Below are 13,671 nucleotides of genomic sequence, written 5' to 3' on the forward strand. Positions count from 1 at the left end.
CTCCACTAGCCTCCTTTGAAAAACTCATGAGATTCAATAAAAACGGACAATGTTGCAAATGTGAAATTGAATCTGTCCCGCTTAAGATGAATGGGACCGTAATGAATGCGCCCCGGCTGCTAAAATGTATTAGAACACTTTGATTTTTATCGTTACAAATCTCATTGTGCCAAAAATCGCATCAAGTGAGGGAATTCTAACATCACGCCAGTTCATTTCTGCAGCATTTGTTTGTGAAGAAAGAAAAGATGAAAGGCAGGAAATCACTGGGGAGCAGGAGAGGAGGGAGGCTGGGGAGACAACAGGGAGAAACAGCAAACTTCAACATTTATTTCTTATTTACACTCTTACTGCTTTCCCTCTCACTTCCTCTTGTCTTTTCTTTTTTAAGCTGCAAGCTTATGTTGTTTTCTTCATTTTTCCCATGTCTTTGTCTTGAAATAAAAGCCCCGACCCCTCGTTTGTCCTGCGGCCATTAAAACTTTAATTAGCGTAATTCTTTTAATTAAAGGACCGTGAAGCATTCCCCCCACAGTCTGCGATAACAGATGAGTCCGCACACCTAAAACTGAAGTGTCACAAACAATTAGCCTAATGGACCAGTCAGCAGAGGGCTCTCAAAGACAGGTGAGTAACATCCAGCCAGAAGAACATGGTCATGTGACAGTGTCTCCTGCCACTAATACTCACGGCACAGAACTTCAGTGATACACCATAAAATTGGACTAAAAGGATGGGAAGGTAAGAGAAAGAGAAGTGGGCTGAAAAACACACTTTTTGATTGGGTTAGCTCTGGGTCTGTAGGCTGAGCTGGCCAATGAAGTGGACTTCCCTCGTTCTTGCCTTAAATTTGTCTTGAAGACAGGTGGATCTTTTAATAGGCTTTAAAAGGCTATTAATGATCCGATTTCATGGATTTCATCAAGAGTGACCTTCAACGAGTCTCTATTTTAGTGCAGTATAAAGAAATGAGTCATGCAGTTTGCACCTATGTGTGCTTGTATGCACGCCCCAGCACACGTATGGTTCCATATTCGAGTGGCGCCCATGCATTGCACACGTGTGTTTACAGGTTGCATGTCTATGTATGTCACGTGCTGCTCAGGCAGGTTGGTGTTGTGTTTTTTGCGTGTCCCTTCAATACAGCTGCAGTTCGCTCATTGCATGGCTGGTGAGCTCAGTAATTCATGCCATGACAGAAAGGATAAGCCACGCAGACACAGAAAAAGGGACTTTATCCTGCTTGTTGGCATGTGTGTGCACATATACTGTACTGTATAAGTACTTTTTTCTGTGCTTGTGCACATACATTTGGGTATCTGGAGTTACCTACCAACCCACAAACTCAGAAATAGGACAACCCAGTTAGTTTCTTTTGGGCTGCCTAGGTCAGGAAACATGTGATTGCCACGTCTGACTGCTTTACCAACCCAGGACTGGCAGCCAAATTGTTCCTAAAAGAGGGATCAATCCCCAACATTCATGCTGCATGTGTGTTCTAAATCAAAGTATATTGTTCGCTGTGGTTTGGTCTTGAAGGCTACATGATGTGCTTGTATTTCCTCATTTGGTTTCTATACTGTAATTACATGGATTAGACATCTTTGTAGCTCTCTCTCGCTTTCTTTCTCCTCTCTCTCTCTCTCTCTCTCTCTGACTTCATGTATAATTACTTACATAATTATAGTTCTCTCTATCCCACTGCTACATAGTTCTGTCTCTGTCTGCTTGTCTTGAGTACTCACTCTGTCCTCTGTCAGCATGACAAAGTAGAAATGCCACAGTCTGTTTTATTTTTACTCATAGTGTTAGTAATATGCATTTCTTCACCCCTGCAAAGTAAACTATCAGACATACAGACATTGTGTGTGTTTTGCAAGTATACTTGTGCGCACGTGTTCCTTTGCAGGGATGTGGGGTGCGGATGTCAACTCTGACTATATAATTTTTGTGGCAAAGATTTCGCAATTGACGTCCCAGCAGGTACAATTAGTGTGATTGCTTAGCAACACAATGACACTTTTGAGGGCGACTGGGAAAAATCACAGAATGGCATCAGTTAGACAAGTAGTGACGTTACATTCGTAACCTATGCAGTTCTTTTCAAGTATGCAGTCAAGTCGTCCTTTCAGAGCTGTTCTTTTTGCCATTGTGCCCAAATTCCACTGCCTGCCCTAAATTCACTGCACTCCCCTTTACATGAACCAGCCAGTCACAAGGGGTAGACATTGTCACGTTGGGTCCCTTAAAGGCAGAATGAGTGGGATTTGTCAGTTGCGGTTTGTAAACACACCATTCAAAGTTGGCCCATCCTCCCGGGCTCAATGAGATAACAAGAGAGGGAGCAGCCGTGGGCGAGTGAGCTAGAGAGTGAACAAGAGGGGGAGCAGCATTAGGGAACACAAAGCAAGTGAATCAGATAAATAACGCAACATTTTCTGACTGTTTACGTTTACGTGTAGTAGGCAATTTAGTTCATCTTTAAGTGGGATTTTGTTTGACTTTTCATCCCAAATGTTAATCAGTGCTAAAAACAAGTTGGGTGTATCTCTGCCAGTGCAATGGTGGCCAGTTGGTAACGTACAAAACTTTGTCATGAGAAAAACATCACTTGCCGAATCCTTTTGAGACGTGCAAATGACTCTGATTACAGCTTGTGGGTGTTAGCTCTCCTATTAGCACACCTACCTCAGGTGATCGAGACTGCAGGTTCAAATCCAGTGCGGGAAACAGTTTCGTATGCAGGTTACACAGCAATGTCACCTATTTATTTTTCTTTAACAAAGAAAGGTCATGTTAATTTGTGTTAATCCTCTTAGGATAGATACATAGGATGCAAGCAAAAACTCAAATGTCAAATCCTGTTGGATAGTGCAGTATCTAACAGATATCACAAGGGTTCAGAAGCAAACGATAGAGGCAATCCAACACAACCGACTGCTGCCAGGTACCAATGTTAAAAAAAAAATCAAGACCCAGCAATGTCTAGGAGCCTAGCAATGACACAGCCCAGCACTTTGTCAACGGCTGCTCTTGCAGTCTATCTTCCACAGCGTGCCAGTGATCAATCAAACACAGCACATGTAAAGATAAACCAGTCTTACCTATATATGGTCCTTTGTAAGTAATCCACGTATCATAATTTAGTCTGCTTTTCAACTGTGAAGCATAATGTCTATTGTTAAAATAGAAGATGGCTAGTTAGAGATTAGCCTGGTTAGGTTCAAATGTTTTTTTTTAGCTAAATGATATGCCTGATCTGTGATGAAACACCATCAATGCTGGTGTTTAGATTGACTTGTTAAAATAGAAGTTTATATTTACTTTATATTGCCTTTATAACCCATTTTATGGGTTGAAAATAGCTCAACACGTCATCCACGGTTTAAAATCATCCTGAACCTTGCAATATATGGCTTTTTTCATTACTGGTCCCTCAGTGGTGGAATGACCATTTGTGTTATTTGATGAAGTGACATTCAAAGTCACAAAGCGTTGAAAGATTCACCTCTTTAGAACTCATCTGCCGTTGTAATGTATTCATTATAAATCGTATCGCTTATCTTCAGTTTTACCATGTTTATTCTTATTTCACCCATTTTTTGGTACCACTTCTGCTTCTGGCACTTTTGAGGTATCAACATCGCTCCAACTTTGTCACATCCGTCCTCGTCCCGTGTAGTGCTCTTGTAAAAACAGTTGCAGTGCCCCATTGCTCTTTTTCATCCCTCTTTTTTCCCATTAAAATGAATGGTAGAGCATTCGCCTATTGTGACATAACTAATTCCGCCAGCTGTAGTCTACAGTAGGTAAACCAATGGTAGCTGCCATAGCAGGTGAATAAAGATTAGAGAGCGCAAACATAATATAATAGAGATAGAGCTCTGTAATCTGTCATTTCAACCACGCCATTACATATACATATCTGGCTGCTTATCAAAGATTTTCCAGTGAAAAATTATAGAGCGTGAAGCATTTTGTGCAATATCTTTCATTTCGACCACACCATCAAGTTTACATATTTGGCTATCATCAGAGATTTTCCAGTATGTGACATATCATGGCAATACAGTACTGATAATACAGTGAATGGCGTAGCGGCCTTTTACACAGTATAGATCCTTGGTTTGATTCCCAGCCAAAGCAGGATGCTTTTCTAAGTCGCTTTGGACAAAAGCATCTGCGAAATACCTTACCTTTACCTTTTTAATGGGACAGATTGTGTATGTTCTGAGGCAAGCACGAAACAAAGCCATCCAAACATATTACTGCTCATCTGCTGTCATTTGAATATACCACCACCAGTGAGGTTTAACAACAGTCTATTCAGCTTATGTTTTTGATAAAGTGACAACTAGCTCCGGGGTAACCTTGGCCGATAGCAACATAGGGCATTAATGTTAATGTGAACAGATACCTTGTGCATTTGAACCCACTTTGTGTACACTCATCTGCTGTATTTTAATAATAATAATAGTTCAGAAATGACGAAACCACCAATACTGTGGATTATTTGACAAATAATGTCCTCGATAACGAACCACTCATTTTCTAACTAGCATATCTAGTAATCAGTGCCAGCCATCAGCTAACGTTAGCTAACTTTGCCAATAACAAATTGCGATAGGGCACTAATGTTAGTTTGTGTCCATATATCTGCCTTTTACACATGTTCACTTGCTGTGAAAGCTTTTCTTACATTTTTGCCATGTTTTTTTTTATCCCTGACTACAGAATTAGGACATAGCCTGGACTGTGTTTCCCAAAAGTGTTGTTGAGCAACCACTGCGGTAATCAGGCAACACTGTTAATGATCATTTAATGATGGCATAGACATTATAAGGGAGGAGACAAATCACTGAGGGAAAAATGAATGGCAGATCTGTGACTGGAAGTGCTGCCCTGTATTATAAAGAGCCAATCAGATTTAGGCTCAGCTGAACGTTCTGTTTATGTCCACTGTTACTGTAGCGATAGCCATGCAGCAAAGTTTGCTCCATGCTCAATAAGCAAATCATCCTGAAAGTCTTTTTTAGCCTTATTTTAGCGACTATTGAAACATGGTTTATGCCGTTGCCAGATTTAAACATTGATACCAGCTATGCACTTTTAAGGTATGTCCATTCTGGAGTTATGAGTCTTGTAAGATAAATTCAGTTTAGGTATGAATTTATTAACATTTTATTTCTATTAACAATGTATGCCCATTTAACCAGTAAAGGCAGTTGGAAAACAGGTTTCAGACAGAGGGGCCTAAGACAACATTCAAAGCACATGCTTTCAAGTTTAGGATGACCTGTGACATAAATTCCAAGGTCATAGGGCAGCCTGGGCAGGAGACAGATGAGATAGGAAACTATCTGTAGGAAGGGAGTGGAGACTCACAGAAACTTAATTGTCAGGCCAGAAATTACGACTGAAACATGCAAGTCACAGAGGCGTACCTGGAGGCCCTCAGTGAAGACTGGACTTATAAACTAATATGATCACATGTAAAATTCAGAACGCCTTCTCCAGCCGTGGGTGACAGAGCTATTGTGAACTCTGCATCTCCGACTGAATCTTGTCCAATCTTAAAACCAACACGCAATTAATTTAAACTTAACAGTCTCCCATGTCTTTCGAATAGGTGCCTGATCTTGAATGCCTGAAATAGCTGCCTGGAGGCGTTGCCAAGATGTCTGTCAAGTGGCAAGAGCGCTTGTGACTATGGTAGTTGTTCAACAATGCTTTCTGGAAGCACACCCCTGGCCGGTTAGTGGGACATGTATGTTTGGCTGTCCTTCACATGACCATATACCATCAAAATCATTTTGAAGATGATGCCAAAAACTAGTTGCCTGTGAAAACATACCTTAAAAAGTAGTACATTGCTGCATATTGCTGCTTTCAGTATATCAGACTTGTGTGTGACAACAACTGGTCATGCCATGTGTGATCAACCACACAGGGAAAGTGAATAGTAGCTATTAGTTTATGCACAGTAGGTATAGGTACACTATATTCAGTGTTGATTTTGGTGGGCTGTTGCCCTATGACTAGTTAGAAAACTTGGGACGAAGCATGATAGCGCATAGAAAACCATGTCGACCTGCAATACTTATTCAATCAAAAGCAACCTTTTAATAAAATAAAAATACATATAGGGAATGAAATGTTTTGACAAGAAAGTATCCTCTTGTAGCTCCACTGGTACAGGAAGGTCATAGCAACAGCGAGGTCAAGGGTCTGATGCTCAGAGAGATGTGTACCTGCCCTGTACTGTAAGACACTTTGTAATTAAGACCTTTGTCAGGTTTTTAATGGCACACACGACACACACACGTGCATATATGGAGGCGACACAGGACACACACACACACACACACACGCAGGTAGGCCTGAGGTCGCGGTGAATTTATTTTCTGCTTTTTCCCATGCGGGAATCGAACCCATGACCTTCTTGCTGTGAGGCAGCAGTGCAAGCAGTGCAAGCAACTGAGCCACCGTGCCCCTACACACTTTGGATAAAAGCATCTGGTAAATTAATATATGTCAAGTTCAATTAAATGGCATAAACCACCTCTTCAGAATGGCAGTTGAAAGTGTGCACAATGCCAGACAATGTCCATGACAACATTTCCATTTTCGATATCTTTTGGACTTTCTCGGCTTATACCCTTACACTGTCTCAAGTTACATTCCACTGTTCCACTAGCCACAACAGTTATCCTCTGGAAATACGATACCACCTATTGCACTTTAAAATGAGGTAGGGACCAATTACTCATCAACTTACCCAGGTCAAGCTGGCACGGATGAACAGCTGGCTACCACCTTTAATTGGATTTTCAGTCTTTTAAACTCATTAACACACCTGCACCCTCTGCTGGTCAAAGCCAACTGGTGCAGTCTCCTTTGACATACCAGTTGTTAGTCAGCGGGCACCCCTGCCTCGAATGTATTTCCATAATCCTTTCACTGTGTCACCGTCAGAGGAACGTACAACGCTAGATTCTCATCAAGAAGTCTTTGAACTATATCCTCATTCTCTGTTAAAAGTTGTAAGTTATTTTTTGGTAACTGCAGGCCTACTGCTTCAGGCATTGCTTAAATGTTTTTCTTCAGCGTGGTATCCTCGAGGTCCGTATGGGACAAGCATCACAAAATTGGGCAGACCCCTGATGCCTTCTCATGACTCCTGCTATGGGCAGAGGGTCGACGGTTAGGGTTTTATTACAGTTTGCAAACCTTGAGCCGGTTCCCGCCGAGGCCTCTCCCGGTGGAGATGGTGCCGTGTTTGTTTTGCGGGTGTGTAAATTAGCAGTGATTCGTTTGCTCAGTAATGACGTGGGAGAGCCTAATTAGGCCAGTGTTGATGGGTGCGTTAATTAGTCTCTAGTGTCTTATGCTAATGAGACCTTGATTTGGTGTGCCCACCAAATCTCTCTCTCGCACACACACGTACACCTATACACACACACACACACACGCACTTTCTCTCTCTCTCTCTCTCTCTCTCTCTTAACCTCTCTCTCTCTCTTACTCCCTTAGGAACGCATGCAAATATAAAAGGAGAAAGTATTATATAATCCAGAACAATTATTTTAATGCTGGATGGACTCATAGCGACCTGGACTGAAAAACCTTAAAGCAGTTCATCCTGGCGCCTCCTCCTGTAGCAACATAGACCATCAAATGCCATGCAACGCTAGCAGGGGCTACGCTGAAATCACAGATTTATTAACATCCATAAAAATGTCTAGGGAATCACCATTTTACAAGAAGTGAGGATATGAATAATGTTTTATGAGTTCTTCAACATGCAATTCACCAGGTCTCAGCACTTGTATGGAGAATATTTTATTTTACAACACCAGTAGCTGTCTTGGCCATGACCATCTTTCACCTTCTATTTGGGGATCATACGTTCTAATGCTACTGAGAATAGAATAATACTGAGAAGAGTATAATAGTGGGAAGTAAAATGTTTAAGACTTTTATTCTAATTCTACAAGCTATGTTGTTTTCTGCCCATTTCTTTTTCTTCTTCTTCTTCTTCCTTTCATTACTTCTTGTCCTCTTCTTTCTCTGTTACGACTGCAGGACAGAAAGAGTTAGGGAGAAACATATATCAGGAATGGGATACATCTATAGCATGACTGTCACAAAAACTGGGGGATTATGGGAACTGTAGTTTCTGGGGCCATACCTCGGATCTCTAGCCTGCACTCCACCTCGTCCACTCCCAGGTCATTGATAGCTCTGCAGGTGTAGTTCCCGCCATCAAATTTGCCAGGCTTCCGGATGTTCAGGGTCAGAACACCCTGGTTATTTTGCATGATGAACTTTGGATTATCACCAATAATCATCTTGTTCTTCATCCACACGATCTTAGGCTGGCGGACATCAACACACATGCCACACATACCCAGAAACAGAAAGACAGGTGGTATCCACAAGCAGTCATTAGAATACATTCACATAGATGACATGACATTTCATTCATCATTTATGAATGGAAACCATATGTGTGGTATGTTATAAACATGTCATACTATGTGCCTACACTGTGCACTGAGCAAATGTGTTTATACACACACAGTCTCATGAATACATTCTTCTTAGGCAAACATCAGGGAAGGAAATTGATTTTGTACTGGAGTGATTTAGGCAGACATGAGTGGCTTAGAAACCCAGTTCATAATAGGAAGATCAAACAAAAGTATATATATATACGTATATATATACACACACCTATACATATATTAATATACTGTATATATATATATATATATATACATTTATATTACACTGGTATTCATGGGTACATAGAGGCCTGAGCATAATAATTTGTGTCAGGCTTTTCTCCTTCGACTCCTCAGTAGAGCAGTTTGATGCCTGATGTTGTCAGAGGCTGTTTCCCTGATAATGGAACAGCAGCTGCTCTCGCCTGCAGCCCTGCTGCACTCCAAGGTCCCAGGATCAATTCCAGCAGAAGCGTTTGATGGGGGCCACTTACAGCACGTTTGAATCCTGCACGAGGCAACATCTGCCCAGTGCAACTGCCATGTGGTTTTGCCTTGGTGTGCTTATAACAGAATACAAGCCTGCACTATGCACAATGTGTGTGCATTTACAAGCATATCATTCACAGGGGTTGTTCAGAGTATAGAGTCACTACTCTATAGGGATCATTGTGGTTAGACCATGTGAGAGTGTTTGTTTCATTCTTACACCTGTGGGGTTGACCTAATAGGATCTAAACAGGAGAATGCTTTGTGAGTGTTTTGTTCTATGGACACATCCTTTGAATGCAGATGTCGAGAGGGATGTCATTAGTAATCAGTGCTTTTCACCGTGGGTTGGTATGGAAAGTTGGACATACTATGGGTGTTAGGGGGGGGGGGGGGTTCCCAGAGCAGAGCAGAGCAGAAATACTTCAAATGAATTAAAAAAGTGAGAATGCTTCCATGTGGTGGAGAAAAAAAAGTGTTCAGCACAAGGAGCTGAAGCAGTGGTTCCCAAAAGTTTCACGGCAGGTCCACCGTTGTGGCTCGGGGAGGGGGGGGGGGGGGGGGGGTTAGGGTTCTCATTCCGTTATTACATCCACAACCCACAGCCCTCTTGCAGTGCGCCCCCTGGGGGTCACGCCCACGCCCCACACTTTGGGAACCACCGAGCTAAAGATTCATGCTATTAAACATTCATGAAATGTTTCATATATTTCATCAAAATGTCAGGTATACCTATTTCAACAATATCAGTATTTTATTGTACTCTCAACCTATTTTAGGTCCCTGATGTTTTAGAGCCATCTATGCAAACTATATCAAACACAATTCTATGAAAATGTTCTGAAATGATGTCTACATCAATGACAAAATTGCCATCTAAAAGTATTCATGGTTGGTGATGAATGCTATTATTCTTTACTACATGCACTTAAGCTTCTATAATCTTCTATAAATTACAGACATGAGCAGAACAACATGCTCAGACATGTGGGGGTGGACCCTAGCCTGACGATGTCATACTCATAATTCTAGTCAGAATATGAGTCTGATATTGCTCCATTGGGCTGTGATTATGGGGCGTGTTTCAACCGAACCAGGAGAAAAAATGCCTCTTCGCTCAATTGGTTACCTACAACCAATCAGAACAACTAGTATGTGACCAGGGCCAGCTGATACATTACACTTTTACCGGATCCCGTAGGAAGGAAGGCAAAAACATCTTTTCGATTGACAAATGCCTTAATCGCGTTTCTCTGTTCCTCTTTCAAAATGAATGCACTGTCAATGTCTAAATGGACTCGAATCTATACATTTCAGCTCTCCAGCGGCAGCCATGTTTGTTGAAAACGAATTCAACTCGTGTGTTGGTGACGTGGTTGGTTACGTTACTGTTGATCATCTGTCCATCATCGTATAAAGCCCGCCTTAACAATTTGATTGGTACGGCCGATATCGAGCCGCAGATAATTTCTCCTCAATGGAGTAATGCCAGACCGAACTTCCCAACCAAAAAATGTGTGGGGGCGGGGCTAAGTTCGGTCTGGTATCCAGGCTAGGTGGACCCTTGAACTTGGCTCCATGTAATGGAAAGTTTTCTTTTAGTTTTATTCTCGAACACTGTCAAAAGAGGGTTACACGGTGTTGGGAAAAAGAGACCCTGTCAAACAAACAAAACAGATTTCGATGTATTTACAAATATAGATATTTAAAGTGGCTACGGTTGTGTCTGAACCACCTGAACTGAACTTTTGACCCTGTGAGGTGAGTATTTTGTTATGTGCCTGGCTATTGTAGTCACACTCAAAACTGTTTAGGTTTAGATGACAGGTAAGGTGTCAGTATTTGGACTCTGTTTCATCTGTTTCTGTTTTGACATGTCCTGTGTTTTTGTTGTGGTAGCCATGTGCCTGTGTTGTGGTAGCCATGTTTAAGCCTGTCTTGCCTCATGTTCCCTGACGGATTGTCGCAACTGTTGTGCTACCCTGTTCCGTGAGTTGTCTGTGTTTTTGGAAAGTAACTTTGCCTGCCTAAGTCTCCTTGAAGGAATACTTTTTTGAACTGTTAGCTTACAGAAGCTTTTTGTGTTTTTCGGCGTGGAAGCCTACAGTGGTCGTGTGCCCTGTGATTGGGTCCTCTTTTGAAATCCTGACATAAGGAGAAAATGGCTCATTTTAAATACAAAATGATAGTGTACCCAGGCTGCACCTGAATAATTTATATCCCTCAAAATTGACAAGGAAGATATTGCTGCAATACATGGCATATTTGAAAGCCTTTAGGTTTTATATGAATATGTTGTAAGTTGTATGTATGTACGTTTATATAGAATTTACATTCAACTGTAAATGAGATGGGATGGATTTAAGTGACAAAAAGCATTTTCTTTCATCTTTTGCCATTCCAACAAATACACATACTGTAGGTATAAATAAGTCAGAGCACACACCCCTTACCTAAACTCTCATAGACACACCCATACTCACCTTAGGAAAGCCTCGAACAGCACAGGTGATAGCAGCACTGTAGCCTGCTATGAGAGACCTGTCCACCAGGGGTGTGATAAACTTGGGAGAACTGTTTGGGTCCATCTCCTTGTAGGAGGGTGGATTGTGTTCCAGATCTGAGAGCGAAAGAGAGAGAAAGGAAGAAGATGATGATGATGCGTTTGCTGATGCATCATCTTATCTTCAACTTAAAAGTCATCTGTAGGTATATCCACATTTAACACATCTTCATTCATTCATTCATTCATTAATCAGTTCATTAACTTACCGGGTTTTCTTATTAATTCTGCAAAGAACAGGCCCAATAATCAGATGTATATGGTGGAAACATTGGTTTCCCTCAAGGCCAGGAGAAAACTCATTGACAGGAGACGCGAGGTCTGAGGTCGATCTAATTCGCACATGTTACCTTGCGCCTTTGAAGGCAGAGCAATTGCACCGAACTCCCTAGTCAGTTGCAGAGTATCTCAGACTGAAGTCGGCAAGGGGTGAGTTTGCTCGTCTCAAATGCTGACATGTTAAATAAGCAATGGAACAAGAGGAAGAGAGAGGAAGGTACTGAGTCGCCATTCACTCAAATTTCACCGCACCTCTACATTGGGGCATTGCTTGGCTGCTCCATCTCATAATACTCAATAATAATGCACCGCATCTCGTTTTGGCTTTGACTTCAGTTCTGAGATCTACAAAATTGTATCTCAAAATTGAATGGACATTGTATGGCATAGCCATCCTGGTAACAACTGATTTGTACATTAAGAGGCAGGTACAGAAGGTACCCCGCAGTGTTTGGGTAATCCGGATAAGTGCGGAAGTGCAGGATGTCATGTGTAGAAGTTAAGCTAATCATCACAACGTTAGCTGTTAAGAAATTGCCATGTTTTTTCCAGTAAGTGTAGAGTCCAGTCCAGGGGTCTTCTACCTGTTTTGGATATGACAGCCGTGTTCTTGCTGATGCCGGCTTCATCACTCCGACCGCAGAGGTTCTCACTGAGCACACGGAAGGTGTACTCATTCCCCATGACCAGGTCAGACACAGTGCAGTGAGGCCTGCGGTTGTGGTCATATACTGTAAACCACTCCTGGCAAACAGAAGAGGGGCATAGAGGTTCATGTTATCTTTGTAATAATAATAATAATAATAATAATAATAATAATCATCAAATATGAGCTTTGAAGAGATGGGTCTTTAAACCATTAGATGCCCATACTGTAGCACACCAGTTTTGCTGTGTATGTGGTGTCTGTATAAATACTTGGTTAGGTGTATGCCAGGGTGACAGACCTTGGTTTTCAGGTCAGCTTTCTGGATGATGTATCCCAGAATCTCACAGTTGCCAGTATCTTTAGGTGGCTTCCACTCCAGAGCTGCGTTAAAGCCCCACACGTCAGTCACCGTCACCTCCACAGGAGGACCAGGCTTCTCTGTGAGTGTGTGTGTGTGTGTGTGTGTGTGTGTGTGTGTGTGTGTGTGTGTGTGTGTGTGTGTGTGTGTGTGTGTGTGTGTGTGTGTGTGTGTGTGTGTGTGTGTGTGTGTGTGTGTGTGTGTGTGAGAGAGAGAGAGAGAGAGAAAATAATGAGAGGTCAGTTTCAAGTATAAAAGCAAGGGAAGAGAGATGGGAACACATACTGACAATTCATGTCATGTCTAAACAAGGTGAAAAGACCAGGAGAATGAAGGGCTGATGCTTGGTGAATCATGAATGAAGGGGGAAGAAAAAAAGAGAGAGAAAGTGTATTACAGTGGTTAACCGACTTTAAGATCAGCATGAAATAGTTTGAGGACACATGTGAATGTGTAAAATGCAAATTTGCAAAACAAAAGGGGTTAATAGACACAGAGAAAAGCAATAAAAAGAGCAAAGAGAAGCGAGGGGGTGACAGGGAGTGAGAATAACAGGCAAGGGAAAGAGAAGAAGGAGAAACATGGAAGGGAGATGAAGAACAATAGTGACCGACCCTGAAAGAGACATGAAGATTGAGAGAGGAAGAAGTGAGACTGAGCGAAATAGAGAGAAAGGTAGCGGTTGGTGGGGAAGGAGTGGGGGGTAGGGGAGGCTGGATCTTGACGACAGTGAGCGTTGGGCATTAATCCTGCGCTGGCCGAGGGGAATGCAGCCCCCTCGCTTTGAGGGAGAATGTGTCTGTGTGAGAGAGAGAGAGAGAGAGAG

General features: G+C 42.1%; 1 protein-coding gene across 1 annotated transcript in view; it reads right to left on the minus strand.

Moving 5' to 3' along the window:
- Window positions 1-7,829: 7,829 nt before the first annotated feature.
- Window positions 7,830-13,671, minus strand: part of mybpc2a (myosin binding protein Ca) — a 45,358-nt gene continuing 39,516 nt past the window's right edge. The window contains 5 exon segments of the mRNA XM_042709170.1: window positions 7,830-8,079; window positions 8,192-8,378; window positions 11,480-11,616; window positions 12,423-12,582; window positions 12,786-12,925. Coding sequence (XP_042565104.1) covers window positions 8,048-8,079; window positions 8,192-8,378; window positions 11,480-11,616; window positions 12,423-12,582; window positions 12,786-12,925 — 656 coding nt within the window. The 3' untranslated portion in view covers window positions 7,830-8,047.

Source organism: Clupea harengus, chromosome 1, assembly GCF_900700415.2.
Source record: "Clupea harengus chromosome 1, Ch_v2.0.2, whole genome shotgun sequence".
Classification (NCBI taxonomy): domain Eukaryota; kingdom Metazoa; phylum Chordata; class Actinopteri; order Clupeiformes; family Clupeidae; genus Clupea; species Clupea harengus.